The sequence below is a fragment of the Suricata suricatta genome, chromosome 2 (genome assembly GCF_006229205.1).
Source record: "Suricata suricatta isolate VVHF042 chromosome 2, meerkat_22Aug2017_6uvM2_HiC, whole genome shotgun sequence".
In the NCBI taxonomy this organism is placed as follows: Eukaryota; Metazoa; Chordata; class Mammalia; order Carnivora; family Herpestidae; genus Suricata; species Suricata suricatta.
Window position 1 is genome coordinate 130,880,949 of NC_043701.1, and position 27,515 is coordinate 130,908,463.

Genomic DNA, 27,515 nt, shown 5'->3' on the forward strand with positions numbered 1-27,515 from the left:
TCACAACCTGGGAGATCATGACCTGAGCTGAAGTCTGATGCTTAACTGACTGAGCCGCCCAGGTGTCTTCACTTTTTAAATTTCTATTTAAGTTCATTTAGTTAGTCCTGATTTTTCCTTTCTGCCCATCTGTGGTATCTCACCTTAAAAACAGAAAAAGATTAATCTGGTAAGGATTTAGGACATTTAGAAATTTTTTTCAAGGTTACATTCTCCTTTACCCCTCTCCCCCTTCTTAATTTTTAAAAATCTGTATGGTTTTTAGGGAGTCATTTGTAATTTACAAGAACTGCAGATATAATTTCTGAGATTTTTGTTTGTTTTTGCTTTGCTTTGTCATTCTTTGGTTTGTTTTACGTAAAATGAATCTGAAGTTTTAAACGACTGATAATGGACCTCATACTTCAAAAGATTTTCTGGGATGTTCTAGATTAGGTGCTTTGTCCAGTTCATTAATGTTCTCTGTTCTCTTCCTGTACAGCAAAATACTGTTCTTTGTATAAGGGTGTTTACTAAAAGTTATAGAGCTATTTTCAGATAAAAGCAAGGTGCTTTGTAGAAGGGCATGTTCCATGAGTAAATATTACTTTTATGGCAATCTTTTGAGGTTCATAATGCTTAGTTGGCATATTAAAGGTTGAGTAAAAATATGTGCTTAATTTAATTCACTGTTTCCTATACTTTAAAAAAAATTATTTTTTGCCTATACTTTTTTTAAAAGTTTATTTTATTTAAAGCTTAATTATATTGAAAGAGTAAGTGTGCACAGGCATGCTCAAGCAAGGAAGGGCAGAGAAAGAGAATCCCAAGGAGGCTCTGCACTGACAGGACAGGGCCTGACATAGGGCTTGATCCCTTGAACTGTGAGACCCTGGCCTGAGGTGAAACCAAGAGTTGGATGCTCAAACCACTGAGCAATCCAGATGCCCCCAGAGTTAGAGTTTATTCATTTATTTTGAGAGGCAGGGGGGTACATATGAGTGGAATTGGAGCAAAAAAAGAGAGAGAGAGAATCCCAAGCAGGCTTCTTGCTATCAGTGCAGAGCCTGATACAGGGCTCCATCCCAGGACCTTGAGATCATATCCTGAGCATATATCAAGAGTTGTTCAGTCACCTGAGACACTGAGCCAGCCAGGTGCCCCAACTTTTTTTTTAATGTTTATTTATTATTGAGAGAGAGAGAAACAGAACACGAGTGGGGGAGGAGCAGAGAGAGAGGAAGACACAGAATCTGAAGCAGGCTCCAGGCTCGGAGCTAGCTGTCAGCAGAGCCTGATGTGGGGCTCGAACCGAAGAACTGTGAGATCATGACCTGAGCCAAAGTCAGACGCTTAACCGTTAAGACTGAGCCACCCAGGCGCCCCCCAACTTTTTTTTTTAATGTAAGCTCTGTGTCCATAGTAGGGTTTGAATTTATGACCCTAAGATCAAGAGTCTCATGCCTTAACCAGCTGAGATGGTTCAGGTGCCCCGTTTCTTCAGCTTTTTATACCTTAGACCCTTCTTTTTGCTTTCAAACTTGAATGTCTTGGAGAACTAGTTATTGTACCAGGAGATCCAATATTGTACCAGGAGATCCAATTTTGGGAAGGATAGTGCCAGATGTGATTTTTATTTTATTTTTTTTAGATTGCAATATTTAGTTGATTGCTTTTTTGCATTCAGTGGAATTGCATGAAAGCATCAAGTAAAATCTTAGCCCTGTCTAAGCATACATTAAACAATTACATACCTAAATCTGTCCTTCTGAGTTCTTTAGCCAATTTGGTTTAATCAAATGGTAATTTTAAGTTGCTGTGGTTAATTTTGTCTCATTGCTCAATACAGTAGTGCATCAATTTTATTTATTTATTTTAATTTTTTTAATAGTTTATTTATTTTTGAGACAGAGAGAGACAGAGCATGAGTTGGGGAGGGGCAGAGAGAGAGAGAGAAACAGAATCTAGGCTCTGAGCTGTCAGCACAGAACCCGATGTGGGGCTTGAACCCATGAACTGTGAGATCATGACCTAAGCTGAAGTTGGACATTTAACTGACTGAGCCGCCCAGGTGCCCCTATAGTGCACCAATATTAAGGTGTTGCTTTGGTGTATTTCTTAGTTTTATAAACCGTTTGTTTTTGAGAGAGAGATGACAGGAATTCAGGAGAAGGGCAGAGGGGAGAGAAAGGAAGAGACAACCCCAAACAGACTCTGCGCTCAGTAGGGAGCCAAACAACGTGGCCTGATCCCATGACCCTGGGATCATGACCTGAGCCCAAATCAAGAGTCAGATGCTTAACTGACTAACCACACAGGCGTTCCCCTTTAAGATTTTATTTTTAAGTAATCTGCTCCCAACATGGGACTCTAAGTTACAACCCCGAGATCAAGAGTGCCATACTCTACCAACTGAGCCAGCCTGATGCCCCTAGTTTTATAAATCTTTAATGCAAAGTAGAAGTACATGAAAATTTTGTCCAATGGAAATTTATAGGGTAGATAACTTTCAGCAAGTGTCTGTAATGTATGATTCTCGTCTTGAAGATAAAACAATAAATTCTAGATTAGTAAAATAAGACCATTTATTTTCTGCCCTTTTTTCTAAAAATACTTCTTGAGAGTACTTAGACTGTTGGTCTAGATAAGGTTAGTTATATTTTAGGGTGCCTGGCTGGCTCAGTTGATTAAACATCCGCCTTCAGCTCAGGTCATGATCTCATGGTTTGTGAGTTTGAGCCCTGCCTCGGGCTCAGTGCTGACAACTAGCTCAGAGCCTGGAGCCTGTCTTTAGTTTCTGTGTTGCCCTCTCTCTCTGTCCCACCTTTGCTCGTGCTCGCTCGCTCTCAAAAATATTTTAAATTTAAGAACTAGTGAATTCTAGGTGAGTAAAGTTAAGACAATTTATTTCCTGCTCTTTTACCAAAAAATACTTGAGCATACTTTAGACTTTTGTTCTAGGTAAGGTTGGTTGTGTTCATTGTGTAGTTTAATTTATAGAATTGGTTTTTTTTTTTAAATCTTTATTTCTTTTTTTAAAAATTATTTTAACTTTATTATTTTTGATATATAGAGAGACAGAGCATGAGCAGAGGAGGGACAGAGAGAGAAGGAGACAGAGAATCCGAAGCAGGCTCCAGGCTCTGAGCTGTCAGCACAGAATCTGATGCAGGGCTTGAACACACAAACCATGAGATCATGACCTGAGCTGAAGTCGGACGCTTAACCGACTGAGTCACTCAGGCGCCCCTTATGTTTATTTCTCAGACATACAGAGAGACAGAGTGCGAGCAGGGAGAGGCAGAGAGAGAGGGAGACACAGAATTCAAAGCAGGCTGCAGGCTCTGAGCTGTTAGCACAGAGCCCAACTTGGTGCTCCATCTCAAAAACCGTGAGATCATGACCTGAGCCAAAGTCAGATGCTCAACCGACTAAGTTGTCCAGGCACCCCTAGAATTATGTTTTCAATCATGACATCAACAGTAAGTACAAAGCTACTGGGATCTGGGATGGTACCTGAATAAGTTAAATTTAACAAGCATTACTCAAATTTTGCTTAGGTTATTACTAAGCAATTACAACATTATAACTAAGTACTTAATGGAAGATTTCTAGAAGGGATCCAAATAATGTTTTTTGTTTCCTTTTTAATCTCATTTTAGCTGCGTTGGGTGTTCAACAGCCATCACTCCTTGGAGCATCTCCTACCATTTATACACAGCAAACTGCATTAGCAGCAGCAGGCCTTACCACCCAGACCCCAGCGAACTATCAGTTAACTCAGACTGCGGCGCTACAGCAGCAAGCTGCTGCTGCAGCAGCTGCATTGCAACAGGTGAGCCTCTATTCTTTTTAAGTGTATTTATTTATCTATTTTGAGAGATAACAAGAGAGCATAAGTGGTGGTGGGGCGACTTAGAAGTGGTGGGGAGAGGAAGAGAATCCCAAGCAGGCTCCATGCTGTCAGCGTGGAGCCCAATGTGGAGCTGTTGTAAGAACATGACCTGAGCCAAAATCAAGAATTGGATCCTCAACCAACTCAGCCACCCAGGCACTCCTTTGTTGGCTTTTAATATGTGACCTAGAAAACTATCAAATCTGCATAGCCACAGTTGGTACTTTCATTTTTTAGAGACTTAATAATTGTGGGGTTTCATTATATTAATTTTTCAGGTTATGAAAATTATATATGCCTAAGATACATGGAGCAGTGCAGTTGCATGGTCAAAATTCTTAAATTCTTAAAATGGACAGTACTTACAAATCTTTTGCTTGTTTTTGGAGAAGTTTAGTCTTTGAAGAAAATTTCTCTTTAGTGTAATTTTGTTTATGTATTTGTATATATGTATATCACTTTTTGAGAATGAATAAAACTAACATCCATATTTTTCTTTGAAAAAAAATTTTTTTCCAGCAATATTCACAACCTCAGCAGGCCTTGTATAGTGTGCAACAGCAGGTTAGTTTATATTTTCCATATTAAAAACTGATTTTAAAAAAGTCATTTGTCCCAGATTCAATTTATGGAGATTTTATTTCCTTTCAGTAACATTAATGTATGATTTGAATTCTTTTGGGGCGGGGAAATGAGGTAGGTAAAAGAAAATGTCTCCAAGGGAGAGGGATAGAAGAGAGATGTCCTATGGAAATCCAGATCCTCAACTAGCAACCATTTTTGTCACATCTTTCTAAGAAAGCATGCCGAGGGTAAACTGGAAAGAATCGTTCTATAAGTGAGTCACTGGCCCAGTACCTCTGTCTGGAACGTCTAGCCCTACTATGCTATATTAGACCACGTGTGAAGACGAAAAGGTCTTTTTTCCCATTTGAAACCTAAGTCCTAGATAGACCACTGGCTTTGAGCTTTTAATTTTAATTTAAATTAATTTATTCATTCATTTATTAATGTAAGCTCTATACCCAGTGTGGGGCTTGAGTCATGACTCAGAGGTCAAAAGTTGCGTGCTCTTCCGACTGAGCCAGCCAAAAGCCTTGTGAGCCTTTTTTTTTTTTTAAAGCAACAGTATCTTCTCTTTTTTCCTCTAATGAAATTGTGTATTGAAACCCAATATGTAATATATTAAAACAGAGCTGTTGAAAATGGGTAGAAGCCTCCCTTTGTACTTTCCCATTCCTACTCTCAGCACATTTGAACAATTTGAAAACTCCTGACGTAGGGTAAAAAGCAAGTTTATTTGGCCCCTTTTCCCTAGTCTTATACTATATTTATGTTCTATAGGGGCTTATATCTGTGTGTAGAAACAGGTAAGAAAAAATGAACCCAAGGAGAGGCATAGATAGGTTCTAGCCCAAGCAGCCACTCAAGAGTTGAGGTAGTCTTCTTCCTTCTCAGTGTTGTTGAGAGCTTCAGGAAAGTATAGCAATCAGGAGGGGGAAAGGGGATATAAGAGAAGGACCAAGGATGTGAGGGCGATCTGGCTGCGACATCTGTCACCCCATTGATCGCCAGGGTTGATTTGGCTGATCTGGCTGGCTAGGCGGGTGTCCCCTTCCTCCCTCACCGCTCCATGTGCGCCCCTCCCGAAGCTGCGCGCTCGGTGGAAGAGGACGACCATCCCCGATAGAGGAGGACCGTTCTTCGGTCAAGGGTATACAAGTAGCTGCGCTCCCCTGCTAGAACCTCCAGACAAGCTCTCAAGAGAAGGACCAAAACTTGGATCCAAAAACACTGGAAAAACATGAGGCTTCTTAATGCATAAGGTCTTATCCATAGATCCATGCCCCAATTTCATCGTTGGCTAAGTCTATTGGGGCTTCAGAAGCATTGCATTTTCTCTGAAGGTTATACTATCTCCCTAATATTGATGTGAACGTGTAAAAAATTGACAAAAAATCGATGTCAAAGTTGACTGCTTTTCAAAATATTCTTTAGACTTATTATTATTAAGTGTATCATTAAAAATTATGTGTTAGGTTGAACCATATGAAAATGGCAATGCTCTGATGTAATTGCCTTAAAAAATGCCATTGTTTATTCTTAAAGAAAAACTAGCGATTTGGTAGATTAAACCTCTAATACATGGTAGCCCAGGTAAACTGAGTGCTTTGAATAGGACCCCACATAGATTCTTTTATCCTAGCTTAAGTCAATTTTCTATTCCATAATTTAAATGGTTTTCTTTTCACACCAATTTCTTGTATTTCTGGTAATGTTATCTTTTACCATGGTCAGAAAAACTATGTCAGAGTGTGTGGTCTTTTATGGTCCCCATGCATATGGCACATCTGACCAGAAAGAAGGCTTCTCAGTTTTAGGGGGATATATATGAATTAGATAACCAGTGATTTTTTTTTAAATTATTGAGTGTGGGAGAGAGAGAGAGAGATGGAGTGTGAGTTGGGGGCTGGCAGACAGAGAGACACAGAATCCAAAGCAGGCTCCATGCTCTGAGCTGTCAGCACAGACCAATGTGGGGCTTGAACCTAAGACCTGCGAGATCATGACCTCAGCCAAAGTTGGACTCTCAGCTGACTGAGCTACCCAGGCACCCCTAATTTTATTCCCTTTTAGTAGGCTGAACTTTTCTTTTTGAGAATAGTTGACATACACTTGTTACATTAGTTTCAGATATACAACTTAATGATGTGACATATTTATACATTATGCTATGTTCACCACAAATGTGGCTGCCATCTGTCTTGTTACATTGCTATTATAACATCACCGTGTTCCTTATGCTTTTAAACAACAGTTTTTTATATAGCCAGCAACTTTTTTAATGTTACATATAGTATTCTCAAGGCACATCTGATGATACATTTTATAACACAGTAGGTGTCAAAGTATGTTTAACATATGATTTCTTCAGGATCCCTCCCCTTTCTGAGTTCCAAATGGAGGAACTGAAAGTGCGATGTAAAGACTGGCCATCCATATTCTATCTTTGGCAAGCTTGTACAAGCACTATTGTAAAATGTAATGTAAAAGAACTGTAAACTAGGAACTTCTTCAGTTTATGAAACAGAATTCAGGTTATTTAAAAACAATTTTTACCCTCTCTCTCTGACCCTCCCTCCTTGCACGGCCTCGTTCTATCTCTCAAAAATAAATAAAAAACATTAAAAAAATTTTAGTGTTTATTTTAAAGATTTTATATTTTTTATTTATGAGAGACAGAGAGAGACCATGTGAGCAGGGGAGGATCAGAGAGAGAGTGAGATACAGAATCCGAAGCAGGGTCCATGCTCTGAGCTGTCAGCACAGAGCCTGATGTGGGGCTCGAACCCACGAACCGTGAGATCATGACCTGAACTGAAGCCAGACGCTTAACCGACTGAGCCCTCCAGGCGCCCAAAGTGTTTATTTTTAGAGAGCGGGAGCGTGCATGTTGCTTGCACGCAAGTGTGAGAGAGGGAGAGGGGAGAAAGAATCCCAAGCAGGCTCTCCCCTTTCAGCACAGAACCCCATGTGGTGCTCAGTCTCACAATCCGTGAGATCTTTATCTAAGCGGAAATTAAGAGTTGGACTCTTAACCAATTGAGCCACCCAGATGTGTGCCCCATTATGCTGTGCCTTTTCATTCCTATGACTTAATAATTCCATAACTGGAAGTCTGAATCTCCCTCTTCCCTTCACTCATTTTCCCCAAACCTCCTCCCTTTCGGCAACCATCGGTTCTCCGTTTATAGCTCTGATTCTCCTTTTTTGTTTATTCATTTTTTTAAAATTCCACTTATGAGTGAAATTGTGTATTTGTCTTTCTCATTCTGACATATTTCATTTAGCATAATACCCTCTAGGTCCATCTGTGTTGTCTGAAATGGCAAAAACTCATCCTTTTTTGTGACGTGTGATTCAGTGTGTCTGTGTGTGTGTGGTTGGTTCCGTATATTGGTTTGTAAATGCTGTGGCAAACGGGTACATCTATCTTTTCAAATTAGTGTTTTTGTTTTCTTTGGGTAAATATCCAAAAGTGGAATTATTGGATTATTTGATTTTATGAGGAACCTCCATACTGTTTTCCATAGTAGCTGTAGCAATTTACATTCCACCAGCAGTACATGACGCTTCCTCCACATTCTTGCCAACACTTAATTTCTTGTGTTTTTGAATTTGCCATTCTGACAGGTATGAAGTGATAGCTCGTTATAGTTTTGATTTGGATTTTCTTGATGATGCATGATGTTGAACATCTTTTCATGTGTCTGTTTTTAAGTAATTTCTACATCCAAACGTGACTCAGGCTCAGGACCCTGAGATCAAGAGTCCCATGCACTACTAACTGAGCCAGCCAGATGCAAATAGATAGCCAAAGATGTTTTTGATACAGGTAACATACTGATGATACTTAATCATTTCTGTAGCATGGTGATTCACATGTGGTAGAACTAGAAATTTTCCCGTCTATGGATATGGGGTTTTATTGTATGTGTTATTCTTAGAAAGTAAGATAAAAGATCAATTTCTTTACTGAACGAGTTAGTTGGTTTTTTTTTCTTAAGATCAAAAAAAATGTTTATTTGGGAGAGAGAAGGAGAGTAAGTGCATGGGGGAAGTATAATGAGAGAGAATCCCAGGCAGGCTCTGCACTGCCAGCTTTGAGCCTGATGCAGGGCTTGATCTCATGAACCTTGGTATTACGACCTCAGCCAAGATCAGCAATTGGAGACCCAACTGAACCACCCAGGCAACCCTAAAGATTTTATGTTTTAAGTAATCTCTGCAACCAGTGTGGGGCTCAAACTTAAAACCCCTAGGTGAAGAGTTCCATGTTCTGCTCACTGAGTCAGCCAGGTGCTCCGTTGAATGAGTTAGTTATGTATTAGATCTACAGTTAGAAATAGTTGTAGGAAACCTTATAACTAATGACTCTGGTATATTTTTTTTACCATATTTCATATTTCTTAATTAGAAATGAAGTACCCATTTAATAGGAATTGTTCCTTATATATAAGACATCTATAAGACAATTTTGATTTATTTTTATTGTTTTTCTTTTTTCTATTTTCAGTTACAGCAACCTCAGCAGACCCTTTTAACACAGGTTAGTTTGCCATTACTTTTATTTATTGTGGATATCTGAATGAAGAATAGATCAAAATTTTATTTGTATTCGAGTGTTTCAGGGTTTGAAGATGAATATTGGCTGACTCACATAATAGTTTAACAGTATGTTAAATACAGACGGAAAGTGTGCTGCTTTTTCTCGTATGGTTTTTGGTCACAGATCCAGCTGTGATCTAGTTTGAATAAATATGAGGTCTTATTTTAAACTTAATTCTGGGGCATTCACTTTCTAATGAAACCTCTATAAACAGAGCTTTCCTACTATTCTTCCTTTCTGATCTTACACTCAATAAACTTTTGTCTGCTGTTCAAAATAAAAATACTTCTGATTTTGGCATTTAGCATTTTCTTTGTAGTGAATAATTTTAGGAATTTTTTATATATCTTTTTAAGCTTGACCTTAGTAGGTGAAGGTATTATGTTACATTATCAACTTAATTTTTCAGCAGCATTAAAATGTTTTTTTTTTAAATAGTTTATTGTCAAATTGGTTTCCATACAACACCCAGTGCTCTTCCCCACAAGTGCCCTCCACCATCACCACCACCTCTTCCCCCGCCTTCCCCTTCAACCCTCAGTTCGTTATCAGTATTCAGTAGTCTCTCAAGTGTTGCGTCCCTTTCTCTCCCCAACTGTCTTTCCCTCTTTTCCTCCCCCTGGTCCTCCATTAGGTTTCTCCTGTTCTCCTGTTAGACCTATGAGTGCAAACATATGGTATCTGTCCTTCTCTGCCTGACTTATTTCGCTTAGCATGACACCCTCAAGGTCCATCACTTTCCTACAAATGGCCAGATTTCATTCATTCTCATTGCCATGTAATACTCCATTATATATATATATATACACCACATCTTCTTGACCCAGTCATCAGGTGATGGACATTTAGGTTCTTTCCATGATTTGGCTATTGTTGACAGTGCTGCTATGAACATTGGGATACGTGTGCTCCTATATATCAGCACTTCTGTATCCCTTGGGTAAATCCCTAGCAGTGCTATTGATAGGTCATAAGGGAGTTCTATTGATAGTTTCTTGAGTTAAAATGTTTTTGAATTTTTGATGTTCCTTTAGGTTTGTGGACCATTATGGTCCCTGTTGTATATATGTTTCTTTTTAGAAATTATTTAAAAATGTAAGAAACCATCCCTGGTTTACAAGTTATACAAGAATCATAAGCTATGGCCTGGATTTGGCCCAAGGACCCATGGTTCACTGACTTAGAGTAAAATACTATACAACTGATCAAAACAAAGCCGGGGGAAAAAAAGGGGTGTCTGGGTGGCTCAGTCAGTTGAGTTTCCAACTTCAGCTCAGGTCATGATCTCATGGTTCGTGAGTTCGAGCCCCACATTTGGCTTTCTGCTGACCTCTAGCTCAGAACCTGGAGCCTGCTTAAGATTCTATGTCTTCTTTCTCTCTCTGCCCCTCTTCTGTTCATGCTTTGTCTCTGTCTGTCTCTCAAAAATAAATAAATTAAAAAAAAATTTTTAATAAAAAAAACAAAGCAGAACCTCTAATAACTAGTGACAGTCATTGCCCCATAGTTAGGGAATTGGGTAGCTAAGGAACAGGAAAAAGAAGAAGGGTTACTCTATAACCTTTTATACTTTTTTAGTCTTGAATCTTATTTTTTGTAAAAAATTCACTTGAATTGAAAGTCAACCTCACTTTCTGTTTTTATTAAAGAATCAAAATCAACTAAAACTGACCTTGTATTTTCAGTCTCCAATAGTAGAATTTCCAAACTAATTAGAAAAGCTATAAAAATTTGTTTTTTCTTAGAATAGCATTTTCCAGTGTGTACCCATAAATCATTAGTGTCTTAGGATGTTAATTTTATTTTCATGAGAAAGTAATTTTGTGGTCACAATTTGAGAAATGTTGAGTTCCTTCACTATATAATAAGATTTTGCTTTCTTTCCTTTTTTTAATTGTAGAAATTAAGAGACTTCTGTTATTGGGCAGGTGTAAAACAAGTACTGTGGTTTTTCTTGAAGAATTAATGTGTCTGTTTAATGACTTTATTCGTTTTTATGTACAGAATTTTAAATCAGTAATATGTTATTCATGCTTTATTGTACCAAGAAAGACCAATGAAAGTGTTAACTTTTTTTTGTTCCAGTTTTATTGAAGGATAATTGACATAATATTGTATTAGTTTAAGGTGCACAGTATAATTTGATTTGTGTATATCGTGAAATGATTAGTTAATATGCATCACCTCACATAGTTACAAATTTTTTCTGATGAGAATTTTTAAGAGCTGTCTCAGCAACTTTTAAATAAACACTACAGTATTATATTTACTATACTGTATATTACATCCCGATATTTACCTTATTACTAGAAGCTTGTGTTTTTTGACCAGCTTCACCCATTCCCCTTCTCTCCACACCTCTGTTAATCACCAATCTGTTCTCTGTATCTGTTAATTTTTGGTGTTTTTTTAAGATTTCACACTTAAGTGAGATGATAAGTATTTGTCTTTCTCTGGCTTCACTTATTAGGACTTTCCTGAGTTTCATGACACTATTGTTTTTAAATTTATGAGAGAGGACTGAAATATGCATTTTGTTGTTGTTGTTTTTGGTTTTGTTTTTGTCTTTTTCAAAGTAATCTCTACACCCAGTATCATGCTTGAACCTACAGCCCGGGTATCAAGAGTCATAACACTCCACCAACTGAGCCAGCCAGGCACTCCTAAATTATGCAATATTTTTAAAACTTGTTTCACTATGGTATCTTCTTGGAACAGTTTTAGAAAACATTCATTTGAGAGAATTTAATGTTGAAGTAGATTTTTTTTTAAAGATTCATTTCTTTAGTTTTTATTTATTTCATCTTCAGGGTGTTCATATGTGTTTCCTAACTTCAAATAAATTACCATTTTGAATTAGTTTTGAGTAGTCATTTTTAATTACTAGAGTATGTCAAATTATTTGTTTAATTTGATGTTGATTTTATTTTATAGCCAGCTGTTGCCCTGCCTACAAGCCTTAGTCTGTCAACTCCTCAACCTGCAGCACAGATAACTGTATCATATCCAACACCCAGGTCCAGTCAGCAACAAACCCAACCTCAGAAACAGCGTGTTTTTACAGGTGTAGTTACAAAACTACATGATACATTCGGATTTGTGGATGAAGATGTATTCTTTCAGCTTAGGTAAACTTACTTAGGTGTTGACAATTGCCTTCTTGTATTTATTTGTTTATTTTTAAGTTTATTTGAGAGAGTGAGTGTGAATGTGCCTGTGTGTGCAAGTAAGTGGGGGAGGGGCAGTGAGGGCAGGGAGAGAGAATCCTAAGCAGGCTCTGTACCATCTGGGCCGAGCCCCACATGGAGCTTGAACTCTTAAACTGTGAGATGATGACTTGAGCTGAAATTGAGAGTTGGATGCTCAACCTACTGAGCCACCCAGGTGCCCCCGCCTTCTTGTATTTAGCATGAAGCATATTGATAAGGCTTAATTATGGCATAGGATTGTGGTTTGTTTCTAATGTTTTATTCATCGAGTTTGTATTATATTTGTATCTGGCCTTTTTGTTGGAGAATATGAATGAGGCTATCTTCTGGTTATTGGACATGATAGCTAATGGTGAATTCTTTACACATGTTTTATAGGAGTGACTTTTTCCAACTCTTCATGGGCAGACTTAAAATAAGAGTAGAGATTTAATTAGTCAGGCCTTCTCAAATTAATCTTCTGTTTGACATATCTAATGACAGTATGTGCTAAAAAAGCATTTTTCAACTGGAAAATTAGTGAATCCAATTGAATGGTTAGTGACTAACCTATTAAAAATTGTACTTTTTTAGTGTGATGGTGGTTACATGAAATAAGATTTTCCTTGGATATTTCAAATATATTCATAATGAATTGCCTTAGAAGTACGTTTTTGGGAAATGTAATTACTGTATGACATTAAAAAAAAAAAACGGGTCACCTATTTTCTGTCTCATTTCTCTTAGCTCTCTACAGCCCCAAGGAGATTTTACTCCTGGATTATAGAACTTAGAATGTATTGTCGAAGGAAGGACACAGTATTGGGAGAAAATGGGGCGAGGGGGGGATTATTTCTTTCACTCCAAACCCTGTGTTTTTATAGGGAGGGTGTCACGTGATCAGTTCTCAAAATAAGTGTAGGAGGTATAGCTAATTTTTAAGAGCTTTTTAGACTTCCATTTCAGTTTAGTTAAAATACTACTAATAAAATATGTTTTTTGGAGGAATCTTTTAATTGCATTTATAGTTAACTTAATTTTTTTCCAGTGCTGTCAAAGGGAAAACCCCCCAAGTGGGTGACAGAGTATTGGTTGAAGCTACATATAATCCCAATATGCCTTTTAAATGGAACGCACAAAGAATTCAGACACTACCAAATCAGGTGTGTAAAGTACTGAGTTAGGTATTACAGAAACTTGGTGATTCAGTCTTCTAATTATTGAAGTATTTTCTTCCTTTTAAAAATTTTTATTTATTTTTTTAATTTTTGTTAAGAATCAATCCCAAACTCAACCTTTACTGAAGACTCCTCCTGCCGTACTTCAGCCAATTGCACCACAGACGACGTTTGGTGTCCAGGCCCAGCCCCAGCCCCAGTCACTGCTGCAGGCACAGATTTCAGCAGCTTCTATTACACCGTTATTGCAGACTCAGCCACAGCCTTTGTTACAGCAGCCACAGCAGAAAGGTATTACGTGCAGTGCGTCTCTGTTCAGACGAATACGTAACTTTCACAGCTCTTCAGTTGTAACAATAAAAAGAGCATGCTTTTAATGATAAAAAAGGCAGGGATTTCCAGAATACTCGATAGGAAGTGTAAGTATCTTATTAATCCCCTGTCGCTTCATTGGTATTTTATCTGTAGTGGAAGAAAATGTCATATAAACATAACATTATATATACATGTTGTCTAGTGGTAGTACTTTGTTGAATTGTGGTGCATGAAATAATCGAGCTGTGTTTTACATTTCCTTTGCAAATTAATTATTTGAAGCTCTGGACATTTTTTTACTGAACCGTGTTAACAAAGATAGCCTTGGCTTAACGGAAGCCTACTTAATTGCTATTTAAGTGTAATTGTGGCATTTTCTCTTTTTATTATAAATTATGACATACTTATAACAGAATTATTAAAGAGATTATAGTGTAATGAATACCTCCACCATCACTATTTGGGTAAAAAAATAAAATGGCTAGTTTACTCTTTTTTAATAGTTTTACCCTCTATCTATGCATGTCCGCATAGTATAGTTAGGTTTGTTTTTGAATTTTACATAGTGTGTGATTCCATTTATATAATCTGTTGTGTAAAACTTTATTCAAGGTTATGTTTTGACAGTGTCTCATACTTTTTTCTCCATGTATATAGGTTATTCTTTTCATTGTTAGGTAGTATTATATGTATGAATATTGTACAGTTTATCTGTTCTTTGGCAAACATTTGAATTGTTTCTAGTTTTTGGTTTTGGAAAATTCTCCTATAAATGTCCTCATATGTGTGTCTCAGAGGAATGTGCATGGGTTTCTCCTTGTATAGGTGTCCAGGGCATATACTGTTAGGTGGCACTGCAGAGTCTGAGGGTATCTGTGACTTTAACCAGTTAATGTGAGACCGTTTCCAGGCTCTTGGTTCTTCCAAATATCTGACTGGTAGGCCTGTGGTTTTTCTCCTTTTGTCAAATTTTTATTTAATTTTAAAAAATTTTTAAGTTTTGTTATTTATTTCTTAAAATTTTATTTATAAGTAATCTCTGCACTGATGTGGAGCTTGAACTCATGACCCTGAAGTCAAGAATTAGGATGCTCTTCCATCTGAGCCAGCAGGGCACCCCAGTCATGTGATTTCTATTTTTTTTTCTATCTTTTTCCTAAGAGGTTTTGTTTCCTGTTAGTGAGCTGCGACTTAAATAGCATTTTTCCCTTGTCATTGTCTCAAGAAGAGATAATGACTTCTGTGGGAGGGGTGAAGGAAGCGGTGTTTCTGGTGCTGTTATGTCCCATGAATTTGGTGGATGACTTACAGAAGCAATGAGTAGGGTAGAAAAAATAGAAGAGAGAAAAATAGGGGCACCTGGCTGGCTCAGTTGGAGGAGTTTGCAACTCTTGATCTTAGGGTTGTGAGTTCAAGCTCCATGTTGGGTAGAAAGATTATTTAAAATTTTTTTTTTAACATTTATTTATTTTTGAGAGACAGATCATGAGCAGGGGAGGGGCAGAGAGAGACACCTACAGAATTGGAAGCAGGCTCCAGGCTCTGAGCTAGCTGTCAGCACAGAGCCTGACGTGGGGCTCAAACCCATGAACCGTGAGATCATGACCTGGGCCGAAGTTGGATGCTAAATCGACTGAGCCACTCAGGTGCCCCAGATTATTTAAAGTCTTAAGAAGAGTGAAAAGTAGTTTGGTAGGTGAGGATTTCAGAACTAAGTTCAGTTGTAACTAAGTTCACTAAGTTTAGTTGTCATAAGTGTAGGGAATTTTCCATTGGGAACTGAGATTCCTTAATATAAGAAACATAAGTTAGTTAATTTTTCCTCTGCCAGGTTTACCATGAAAATTTTCAAGCATACAAAAATGTCAAAAGAACAATATAGTGATTACTTGTATACTTATAATCTTATATAAATTGTTAACGCTTTATTTTGTGTTTTATTCTAGAATAGTTTCCCACTTTTTCTTTCTTCCTTTATGATGTCGACTTCTTTTTTTTTAACATTTTTATTTATTATTGAAAGACAGAGACAGAACATGAGCCAGGGGAGGGGCAGAGAGAGGGGGAGACACAGAATCTGAAGCAGGCTCCAGGCTCTAAGCTGTTAGCACGGAGCCTGACGTGGGGCTCGAACTCACAAACTGAGATCATGATCTGAGTCGAAGTTGGACGTTTAACCGACTGAGCCAGCCAGGTGCTCCTATGGTGTCGACATTTTGAAGAAATTGGGCTTATTGACCTATAGATTGTTTTGGAATGTTGTTTTCTCGGTTTGCTTTGATTCCTTGCAATTTTTTTACCTTGTTCTATCTGTCACATAAACTATGAACTAGAGTTAAGTCTAAAGGCTTTGGCAAGAACACATTATATATGGAGTTTTGTAATTCATATTGCACCATAGTAGGAGACACGTGTCAGATTTTTATATAATTGATGATAAATTTGATTACTTGGTCAGAGTAGTAGCCATAGACCTCCATTATAAGGACCTCGTTTTCTCTGAGTGATACTTTGGCACCCCGTGAATATCTTACTGTACAGCACTCTGGTTTACTGTCTGTGGATAAGGGATTTCAAACTACAGCCCTTGGATTTGGTTTATAGCCTGGTTTTATATGGTACCTTAGCTTTTGCGTTTTTAAACTATTGTGAAAAGTATATACAAATAAATGGTGTCTACAATTTTTTGGCCACAAAGCTTTGGATGTTAGCCAACTTTTTCTATTTGTAAAACATAACTAGGTGATGCTTTTATTTAAAATATTTTTTCTGTGTCTTTTAAAGCTGGTTTATTGCAGCCTCCTGTCCGTATAGTTTCACAGCCACAACCAGCACGGAGATTAGATCCACCATCCAGATTTTCAGGAAGGAATGATAGAGGGGATCAAGTGCCTAACAGAAAAGATGACAGAAGGTATGTCTTTAAAAGTGTTAAGTTTGATAGTGGTGATGGTTGCAGTGTGAATACACTTAATGCCCACTGAAGAGTACTTAAATGCCAATTTAAATATTTAATGCCAATGAAGTACATTTAAAAGTGGTACGTTTTTAAAAAATTATTAAAGTATATTGAAATCTTTCTTGTAATAAGAACTCTTCAATAATGCCAGAAATATTAGTAATTTTAGAAAATTCTGTTTTAAGTCGTGAAAGGGAGAGAGAAAGACGTAGATCCAGAGAAAGGTCTCCTCAAAGAAAACGTTCCCGGGAGAGATCTCCTCGAAGAGAGCGAGAACGATCACCTCGAAGAGTTCGACGTGTTGTTCCACGTTACACAGTTCAGTTTTCAAAATTTTCTTTAGATTGGTAAGTTCCTCGCCCTTCAGTTGTTTTCTTGAATTACCAATATCTGATTATGTATAATTTAGTAGAATGTACAAAATGCAGCAATATTTTTCTTGCATAGTCTTTGATGAAGTAATCCAGGAGTGTACCAATTATTTCAAGTTAGCTGTGATAATATGGCGGAATAGCAACTTAGACCTACATATATACTCACAGATATATAACATATACATATGTGTGTGTATCCATAAATAGGTTTTTCAGGCTTTGGAAATCAGAGGTAGTGGGTGAGTTACTAAGAATTTCCGAGTTTCACCTGCAAAATGGAAATTCTGTTAACTAACAGAATTACTGAGGTTAAATTGAGTTCATGTATCTATAAAGCACTTGATCAATCTGTGGCAGTTGTAGATACTCTATATTTAATGGTGGTGGTGGGATGTGGCCAACTAGGTAATAGCTACAAAGTTGTAATTCATAAAAAGACAGTTTGGCAAAATGACTAGGCTTTAGGAAAGGAAGAATTATCTAAAGGTCCCAAGACTGGCAGTTATGTGTATATGATACAGTAACAATTGGAGAAAACAAATTGATAGTAAAGTAAGAAAAATGAATCATTAAAAGCAGTGTTTAAAGCTGTTGAATATAGGAACAGGTAACTGTATGTACTTCAGTGTCCTGAGAAGGTATTAACTGCATTTTATCAAAGAATAATATTTATAATATTAGTCTATCAAAAGTTTAAATTCTTATATATTCAGTTGTAGATTGAGTAAAACAGTGTAGTTTACTTAAGCAGCTCAGTGCCAAATAAAATCTTGATGGCAACTTTGCTTAATTGTTGTATAGTTGATGTTTCTTTAGCCTTGTGGTCAAATGAGCAACTACTCTAATTCGTACTACTTGCTATTTCTGTTTACTTGTATATTTTAAAATATCTAGACTGCATGTATCTGAGAAATGCACTGTAATCAACTTCTCCAGTCCCACAGATACTAAATAGAGCAGTTCTGCTTTTAAACTCCTCTGTTCCAGTTTATAATGCTCCTTTTTGGGGAGAGTTGACAGATAGGATATAAAATCAACTGCTATCTCCTTCTGAGTTAGACATTCACAGTTTCATTTCACCACTTTGAAGTAAATTTCCCAGAACGTTGAATAAATCCATTACAAATAAAAATGATTTAAAAAAATTTTTTAATGATTTAAAAAAAAATTTTTTTTACATTTATTTGTTTTTGAGAGACAGAGCATGAACAGGGGAGGAGCAGAGAGAGAAAGAGACCCAGATTCTGAAGCAGACTCCAGGATATGAGCTAGTGGTCGGCACAGAGCCTGACATGGGGCTTGAACCCACAACAGATCATGACCTGAGCTGAAGTCAGATGCTCAACTGACTGAGCCACCCAGGCGCCCCAATTTTTTAATGATTTTAAAATATCTACATCTCTTCTCATCTGTAGTTGTGGAAATCAAGATTGTTGTCTAGTACTGCCATTAGACTCTATGCCAAGAAATGATGACTAATTTGTACTTAATCTTTTTTTTTAAATTTTAGATTTTAATCTTACAGGACAAAACACAATTTCAAAAATTCTAGTGATAGGAAACTAAGAAACTATTACACCTACTTTCTGTTTGCGACATTTAAAAAAACCGTCAAATATCTGTTTTTCACATTTTCCTTATTTTGAGATGATTTTATCCAAATAAAGTATAATTCTGTCAGTAATCACACCTGACAAGTTTATCATCAGATATTTGTTATTTTTAGGCTTCAAATAAGAGGACACTCCTATAAATACATTAAGTCATATTTTTTACCCTTGTTGTTAGTTCTCCTTAAAAACAATGTCAGGGGCACCTGGGTGGCTCAGTCGGTTATGTGTCCAACTTCAGCTCAGGTCATGGTCTCACGGTTTGTTAGTTTGAGCCCTATGTTGTGCTCTGTGCTGACAATTCAGAGCCCCAGCCTGCTTTGGATTCTGTGTCTCCCTCCCCCTACCCTTTCTCCCTTGCTTGCACTCTATCTCTCAAAAATAAACAAACATTAAAAAAAACTTTTTTTAATTAAAAAAGACAAGGTAGTTATCGTTTCATCTTACAAATTGTTCTTTTCCAATTTTTGTTATGCTTTTAATAGAAATTCTTTCTTCTTTTACCAGACTGATTTACCTTTGAGTTCCTTTACTTTATGGGTTCTATTTCTTAGGAAAAAGGGAAATCGTTTAGAAAAATCAGTGTTCCACTCTCTCAAAATAAATTTAAAAAAATTATTATGCCAGATTTAAAAGGCAAGAAATTTATTCTCTTTTCATAACAAACATTCAGGTATGAATCATTGCCATTAATACAGAGGGGTGTGGATAATCCAAAATAACATTTGGATTTAGCTTTCATGTGGATAATTGTGCTTATTAAGAATGTAAATAATGCTTGATCTAGGATCTTTCTGTAAAATCAAGGTTTACTTATTTTTATAGTATATGAACCTGTTGTAGAGTACTCATTATTTGGTACCAGTCTTGTCCCTTCATTTTATCCATTCTATATGAATTACAGTTTTCTCAAAAATGCAGTTTCAACTGAGGCAGAACTGCTTTTTGTATATATTTTCTCTGGAGGTGGAGTTGAAGTTATTTCAAAGGGTCTCTAATGAATTTTAAGCTACATACAAAAAGCAGAAAAATAAAGGTAACACTTAGATACCAGTTACTTTAAATTGTAAGTAAACTAATTTGAGAATGAGGTTCTCATATGCCTTTCTGCGACTCTGTAGCCTATTTTCAGCTGTCTTTTAACTGTCAGGTTATATATTTAGATTCAGAATGGACTGGATATTTGTATAATCTTTGATATTGAGGCTATTTATTCACTACTTATGTCTGTTTTTCAGTCCTAGTTGTGACATGATGGAACTAAGGCGCCGTTATCAGAATTTATATATACCTAGTGACTTTTTTGATGCTCAGTTTACATGGGTGGATGCTTTCCCTTTGTCAAGACCATTTCAGCTGGGAAATTACTGCAATTTCTATGTAATGCACAGAGAAGTAGAGTCCTTAGAAAAAAATATGGCCATTCTTGACCCACCAGATGCTGACCATTTATACAGTGCAAAGGTTTGTATTACATGATATACAGCTAAAATTTCTGAGCAGTTACTCATATTAAGAATGTGGAATTAATCTTCATAAAGTGGTTGTTAAGTTCAAGACCTGAATAGCTATTTTTTTTCATGTCTGCCTAAATTTGTTTTGGTTATATTAATAATTTAACCTCTGTCTTACCTCCTTAAAAAAATTATTGTTATTGTTTTAACATTTTGAAACTCAAAAGTGTGAACATGAAGTTGATTTTATTGAACTCTTTAGGATGTTTATTTCTGATATCCTCAGATAAAACGTAACATTGGTGAATACCGTATATGTTAGTCTTCAGGGTAACATTCTCTATATTGCCTATGGTCTCATAGTTTTTGGCTGTTTTAGAAAATTAACCAAAAAGCATTCCTTGAAAAGTTAAAACTCTATCATTATAAAGTATCTAATACCATTTCTATTATAGCATTTTACTTTCCATTTTTTTTAAAAAATGTGGATATCAAATATGTAAGGATAATTAGTAGTGCTTTTCATTTTTTTACATTACTTTAGACTTTTGACAGGATTGAATTATTTGACTATAATAGGTAATGCTGATGGCTAGTCCTAGTATGGAAGATTTGTATCATAAGTCATGTGCTCTTGCTGAAGACCCACAAGAACTTCGGGATGGATTTCAACATCCTGCTAGACTTGTTAAGGTAAAATGAAACATTTATTTTAACTTCAGGTGTATACTTCCTTTGCTTAGTTCTGATTATATATATATAATTTTAAAACGCCACATTTTTAACTTGCTGATTAGTTTAATTTTTGTGTTATGGTACTTAAAATTTGATGATAAGGATTTTTTTCCATTGCAGATTATGTATGTCACTAGTTCAGCTGTCATTTTGATGTTTTGTATTCGAAGTGTAGTAAAATCTTAGTGGTATTGGATTTAGTGTATCTTTGGATGCTGCTGTTAAAGCTTGTTTCTTTAAAGAATTCTTTATCTGAAGAAATATTTTAGAAGGATGAGTTATGATGTATAAATCCTATTCCATTGCTGAAATGCAGTGTGGAACACGATGAACTGAACTCTTCCTTGACTGACAGATACCAGAGGTAGTAAAAATGATATTGGAAAGGTTTGTACCTTTCCTTTTCAAGTACTTTATTTGTAATTTGACAAGTTGCATAATATATGTAAATGACTATTTGTTTTGAATTAGTTTTTAGTGGGCATGAAAGGCAAGGATGAAGCCATGGCCATTGGAGGCCATTGGTCTCCTTCGTTGGATGGACCAGACCCAGAAAAAGACCCATCTGTGTTGATTAAGACTGCTATTCGTTGTTGTAAGGCTCTGACAGGCATTGATCTAAGTGTATGCACACAATGGTAAGTACTAATTCATCTTTTGATTAGAAATGTTTTTCATAGTTTATATAGATGTTCTTACTTATCAGCCTCCCCACCCCCCACCCCGCCCCCGCACCCTTATTTTAGCAACCTTGATCATGCAAGTAATCTCAAAGGAAAATCCCCATTTGTAGCAAAAGTTTATTTGGTGCCAAAAATGTTTGGGGGGGGAAAGGATTAAGAACTAATCAAAATAAATTGGAAATTATTTAAATGTTTTGTTATGCTTTACTTCGGAAGTTGGATGTATGTTGAAAATATTTTTCATTTCATGCATAGCTGGAGAAGATCGTCAAGAGAGAACTTCATTTCATTATAATTCTTTTGTTATAAAATGATATAGTTGCTGATTATTTTTGTTCAGCCATATTTTCTCTTGAGGCTTATTTGTCTTGTGTATTTTAGTATATTTCTTGTGATTTAATTGAGAACATTCTTTTTTTAGCACATGAAATCTGAACAGCTATCCAGCTTCTTCAGGTATTCTCTAAAATATGGGTAGCACTATAATCAAACTTGAAAATGCCTTGGGGACATATTCTTCTTTTAACCCTAAACTGTTGTACAAATGTACCAAAAGAGGAACTATGGCTTCTATAATTTTTTTTTCTTTAGACCAACCTCAGGTTCTTGCAGCAAAATTTCTTTACTTGATGTGCTACAAGTGAACTAGGGTCTTTAAAATGTATTTTAGAATTTTTTTTCCAACATGCTTCTTCCCTTGCAACAGGTACCGTTTTGCAGAGATTCGCTACCATCGCCCTGAGGAGACCCACAAGGGGCGTACAGTTCCAGCTCATGTGGAGACAGTGGTTTTATTTTTCCCGGATGTTTGGCATTGCCTTCCCACCCGCTCAGAGTGGGAAACCCTCTCCCGAGGATACAAGCAGCAGCTGGTCGAGAAGCTTCAGGGTGAACGCAAGGAGGCTGATGGAGAACAGGCACTGAACGCTAATCCCTTTTTCTATTTCCGCTTCTCACAGGCACAGGAACACAGGCACAAATGCACACCACACACTACATAACAAACACACACGGAGGAACATAACTGGTAACAGCGACTGGTAATCCAGCTTTCAGCAGTATAGTTTTATGTTCTTTCCTTTTTAAAAAAAATCTGACTAGTATGCTAACTTTAAGAGTGCTGAGACCTCAAAGGAAAATAAGTTGTGCTTAAATTGCACAGAATTTTGTTTTTTATCATAGGTCTAGTTGCTGGAATCTGGGACCAGTTGTTGAGCAAGTTTCAGTATTAAGCCATTTTAAACATTTTGCCATTTTCTAAAATTTAAAAAATTTTCTCTTTCACGGTCATCAGTTCTAGTCATGGATATTTGAAATTGGACAACCACAAGTCTGAGAGATTTGACATTTCAGGCTATGTGGCATCGTCTTTGGTACATTTGAAAGGTCTGACTAAATCAGTCTTTGGGTGGCTTGAAAATTGGGGCAAGATCACACACTGTGTGGTTAGTGGAGACCGGCAGTGTTTGTGCATCCCTGATATCCTTTGTGTTGTAATTTATCACCCTTTTGTGTTTCACAGATCTGGCTTTGATTGGCTGATGAGTGTCTTTGTGATCAGTTAAAAGTGGTAGAATGTATGTACGTGGACTTGCCTAAATAATAACTTTAGGAGAAGACAATCTGAAACATTTGTGACCTTGCACAGATCAGCAACAGACTTTTAAAAATAAATTACCATAATTTTAAGGTTTCAGAATAGTAATTATGTTCTTAACTTTGTATATCAGGATGAAGAAGAGAAGGATGATGGTGAAGCTAAAGAAATTTCCACTCCTACCCATTGGTCCAAACTTGATCCAAAGACAATGAAGGTAACTTTGAAATTGATGGTTTATTTAAGTTTCTGAATAGGAATAGAGAATGAGAATATTGTTTTAACAGATAAAAAGCACTAAAAATCAAGTCCATATATATATATATATATATATAAATCTTATAAATTGTATTCATGTGCATGTTTATAATGACTAAATAAAAGATGACTTCAGGGGTGCCTGAGTGGGTCAATTGGTCCAACTTTGGCTCAGGTCATGATCCTTGAGGTTCACGGGTTTGATTCCCATGTTGGGCTTTATACTGACAACTCAGAGCCTGGAGCCTGCTTCAGATTCTGTCTCCCTCTCTTCTTGTGCCTACCCTACTTAAGCTCTTTCTCTCTCAAAAATAAAGAAAAAGATTTTTAAAAATTCTGTTAACAAAAAGTGAGTTTATAAATCAGTGCAGCCAGTATCTTTTTAATGTAATATACAAATGTCTCTAGTGGGAGCAACATCATTCTCTGATTGGGGAACTGACCAAGAAGGCAGAATTTTTATGTTTTTAAGTAATTTATATTCAAAGAAAAGGGAAGAAAGTGGGAAAAGATTATCAAGATTTTTTTTTTTTTTTTTTTAGTTTTTAAAAGTAGAATTTTAAAGTAGAATGAGGGGCACCTGGGTGGCTCAGTCGGTTAAGCATCCGACTTCGGCTCAGGTCATGATCTCACAGTTTGTGGGTTCGAGCCCTGCACCAAGCTCTGTGCTGACCGCTAGCTCAGAGCCTGGAGTCTGTCTTCAGATCCTGTGACTCCTTCTCTCTCTGACCCTCCCTTGTTCACGCTGTCTCTCTCTATCTCTCAAAAATAAAAACCTTAAAAAAATATTTTTTTTTAAAAGTAGATTGGTACGGGTGCCTGGGTGGCTCAGTCAGTTGAACATCCATCTTTTGATTATGGCTCAGGTCATGATCCAACAGTTGTGGGTTGAGCCCCACATCAGGCTTCACTGAATGCAGAGCCTGCTTAAGATTCTCTCTCCCTTTGTCCTCCCCCCCCCCCCCCCCCACTCCTGCTCTCTTCCTTTCAAAAAAAAGATACATATCTAAACTGGGAAGGAAGTAATAATTTAAGTCTCTTGAAAATCTTTGGTTAACTCATACTAGGCTTTTCTTTGCTCCCCAATGGTTTTAGACTGTTACCTTTCTGTACGTTTTCATCTCTGGGCCTTTAATGTGAGTATATTTCCATAGATTCTGTATATGTAATTTCTACATAGATCAGAAGGTGGTTGTAAATTGCTCTTGTAGCTTGTTATTTTTAACACATAAAAGCTGACCTTTTAGGTTAACTTTTGTTCTAATTAAAAAAGCAGGTTTTCTTTTTTTATGAAACTATAGTTTTTTAATCCACATTGCTTTTTTAATAAGTGGTGAATATATATCATAAAAGTGTTATTCTTGTACTGCTTCAAGTTGTATTCAGCATCAGGTTTCATATTGAGAACTGTAGAATCAGAAAATACAGGTAATTGGGGGCTCCGGGTGGCCAGTCTGTTAAGCACCCAACTTCAACTCAATGGTGTCATAACACATGGGTTCGAGCCCGTTTCGGGCTCTGTGCTGACAGCTTGGAGCCTGGAACCTGCTTGAGATTCTGTGCCTCTCTCTCTGCCCCTCCCCAACTCATGCTGTCTGTCTGTCTGTCTCTCTCAAAAATAAACATTTAAAAAAAGAAAGAAAATACAGGTAATTAGTTTAAGCCTGAATCCCAGGACTTTTTAGACTAATGACTTTACTATTAAGTTTCATATTTTAAAACTTGTATTTCATTTGATTATAAAAATAATGTGTCCTTATTTTAAAAATTGGTGCATAGACAAAAAATTGAAGAAAAAAGTTGCTGAACCCTATAACTCAGAGGACCACTGTTAAGTTTTTGATTTTTTTTTCCATTACTTTTTAGGGGTACATACTTAGTGATTGGTTGGTTCTGATCACATTGTATTAAAAAGTTGCAGTTTCATTAGTATTTCTCATGTAATTAGTTTTAAATGTTCTATATACTCTCCTCTAGTTGATGTGTTATTATTCTTTTATTGGATATTTAGATTCTTCACTTTTTTGAGAAAGGGACTGTTACAAGGATTATGTAAAGTGTTTTGTTTTTCCTGTGTTTAGGATATTTCCTTAGGGTTAATTCCCAATAATTAGGAACCTTATGTCACAGTATTTTTTTTCAAGCATCCTAAAACATGTTACAGAATATTTCCAAAAATGTTGTCAGTTTGCATTTTTATAAGCGTGTTCTAAGCTGAACAAGTGTACTTTTCACCAAAGTTTTAAAATAATCAAAAGACCATTGCAGTTTGTTTCTTATTTCAATATCCCATTTTTTTTTCCTGTGTTTTTATGTTTTGCATATTTAGGTAAATGACCTCCGAAAAGAATTAGAAAGTCGAGCTCTTAGTTCCAAAGGATTAAAATCCCAGTTAATAGCCCGATTGACAAAACAGCTGAAAGTAGAAGAGCAAAAAGAAGAACAAAAGGAATTAGAGAAATCAGAAAAAGAAGAGGAAGAGGAGGATGATAGGAAATCTGAAGATGATAAAGAGGTATACACGTGTGATTAAATATAATATTGGTATATAGGAAAATTTTTAAATATGTATGTATTTACTTTTATTAAGATATAACTATAGGGGCATCTGGGTGGGCTCAGTTTGTTAAGCGTCCAGCTTTGGCTCGGGTCATGATCTCGCGGTTCGTGAGTTCGAGCCCCACTTCAGGCTCTGTACTGACAGCTCAGAGGCTAGAGCCTACTTTGGATTCTGTGTCTCTTGCTCTCTCTGCCCCTTCACTGCTGTGCTCTGTCTCGCTCTCAAAGATAAATAAACATTTAAGAAAATAAATAAAGATATAACTATATAACTCGGGGCACCTAGGTGGCTCAGTCAGTTAAGTGAGATAGAGCCCCACGTCAGGCTCTGTACTGACAATGTGAAGCCAGATTGGGATTCTGTCTCTCCTCTCTCTGCCCCTTCCCTCAGCTTGCCTGCATGCACACACTCTCAAAATAAACATTTATTTTTTTTTTAAAAAGGCACAACTATATAACTGTAGAGTTCGATGGTTTTAGTGAACAGTTATGCAGGTTTGACAAATGTATATAGTTGTATTACCATGATGACAATTAAGACGTAAAACAGGTCTGTCACCCTCTAAAAATCCTATGTACTCTTATGTGAGCATTTTCTTCTTTCCATGTACACCTTCTGCTTTCCACGCCAGCTTCTGTGAGTCAGTAATATGTTTCCTGTAGTTTTGTCTATTCCAATATTTGGTGTAAATGGAAGTCTATAACCTTTTAAATCTGACATCTTCAAGTTAATATAATGCATTAGAGATTTGCCCATTTTGTTGTATATATCGCTGTTGTATATATCACTTTTTATTGCCTGATAATATCCCATAGTATCACTGTATCATAGTCTGTTTTCTACTTGAGAGTCATTTATTTCCAAATCATGTATTTTTAATCTTCCCTTTTAAAAATGAATGCTAAATTATTCATATGTTTAGGGTGCCTGGTTGGTTTAGTCAGTAGAGCATGCGACTCTTGATCCTAGGGGTCATGTGTTTGAGCCCCACATTGGCCATAGGGTTTACTTAAAAAATTCTTCAGGGGCTCCTGGGTGGCTCAGTCAAACATCCAGCAATTGATTTTAGCTCAGCTCATGGTTTTACTGTGAGTTCGAGTCCTACATTGGGCTCTGCACTGACAGTGTGAAGCCTTCTTAGGGTTCTTCTCCCTCTCTCTGCCCCTTCCCCACTCGCTCTCTGTATCTCTCTGAAAAATAAAAATAAGCTTAAAAATTTATTCATATGTTTTAGAATTTGATTGACAGAGCCATTAAGTTCAGAGATTGAGTTCTAGTGAAGTGCTTTTCCCTGAATTTTGCTGTGTGTTTGCACTGCATCTTATTCCCTTACAATAACTCCTGAATGCATAAGCCTGCCATTTGGAATCTTCTGATCCGTAGTCTGGCACGTTATCCATTGCGCCACTGGCCCGTCCCTAAGCCTGCCATTTGTTTTCTGAATTTGAAACAGAGCGATAGAAGAAGCATGTTAGAATGCCAGTAATTGGGCAAACCAACATTATGTGTTTCCTAATGTGATGCATTCTGGAATATACTTCATTATTTATGAAGTATCTC

General features: G+C 36.7%; 1 protein-coding gene and 1 non-coding gene across 5 annotated transcripts in view; both read left to right on the plus strand.

The window, feature by feature from the left end:
• Window positions 1–27,515, plus strand: part of CCAR1 (cell division cycle and apoptosis regulator 1) — a 57,404-nt gene that overhangs the window by 8,104 nt on the left and 21,785 nt on the right. For all 4 annotated transcript variants that reach the window (XM_029931795.1, XM_029931792.1, XM_029931793.1 and 1 more), the window contains exons 3-16: window positions 3,642–3,814; window positions 4,394–4,438; window positions 8,952–8,984; window positions 11,979–12,172; window positions 13,281–13,395; window positions 13,509–13,701; window positions 16,510–16,639; window positions 16,870–17,031; window positions 19,907–20,132; window positions 20,702–20,815; window positions 21,329–21,495; window positions 22,247–22,457; window positions 23,271–23,354; window positions 25,725–25,910. In XM_029931795.1, coding sequence (XP_029787655.1) covers window positions 3,642–3,814; window positions 4,394–4,438; window positions 8,952–8,984; window positions 11,979–12,172; window positions 13,281–13,395; window positions 13,509–13,701; window positions 16,510–16,639; window positions 16,870–17,031; window positions 19,907–20,132; window positions 20,702–20,815; window positions 21,329–21,495; window positions 22,247–22,457; window positions 23,271–23,354; window positions 25,725–25,910 — 2,033 coding nt within the window. The remainder of the gene's footprint in view (window positions 1–3,641; window positions 3,815–4,393; window positions 4,439–8,951; window positions 8,985–11,978; window positions 12,173–13,280; window positions 13,396–13,508; window positions 13,702–16,509; window positions 16,640–16,869; window positions 17,032–19,906; window positions 20,133–20,701; window positions 20,816–21,328; window positions 21,496–22,246; window positions 22,458–23,270; window positions 23,355–25,724; window positions 25,911–27,515) is intronic.
• LOC115286201 lies at window positions 21,133–21,197 on the plus strand. Its single transcript, XR_003905945.1, has one exon. It is a non-coding gene; the product is annotated as a small nucleolar RNA SNORD98 (small nucleolar RNA).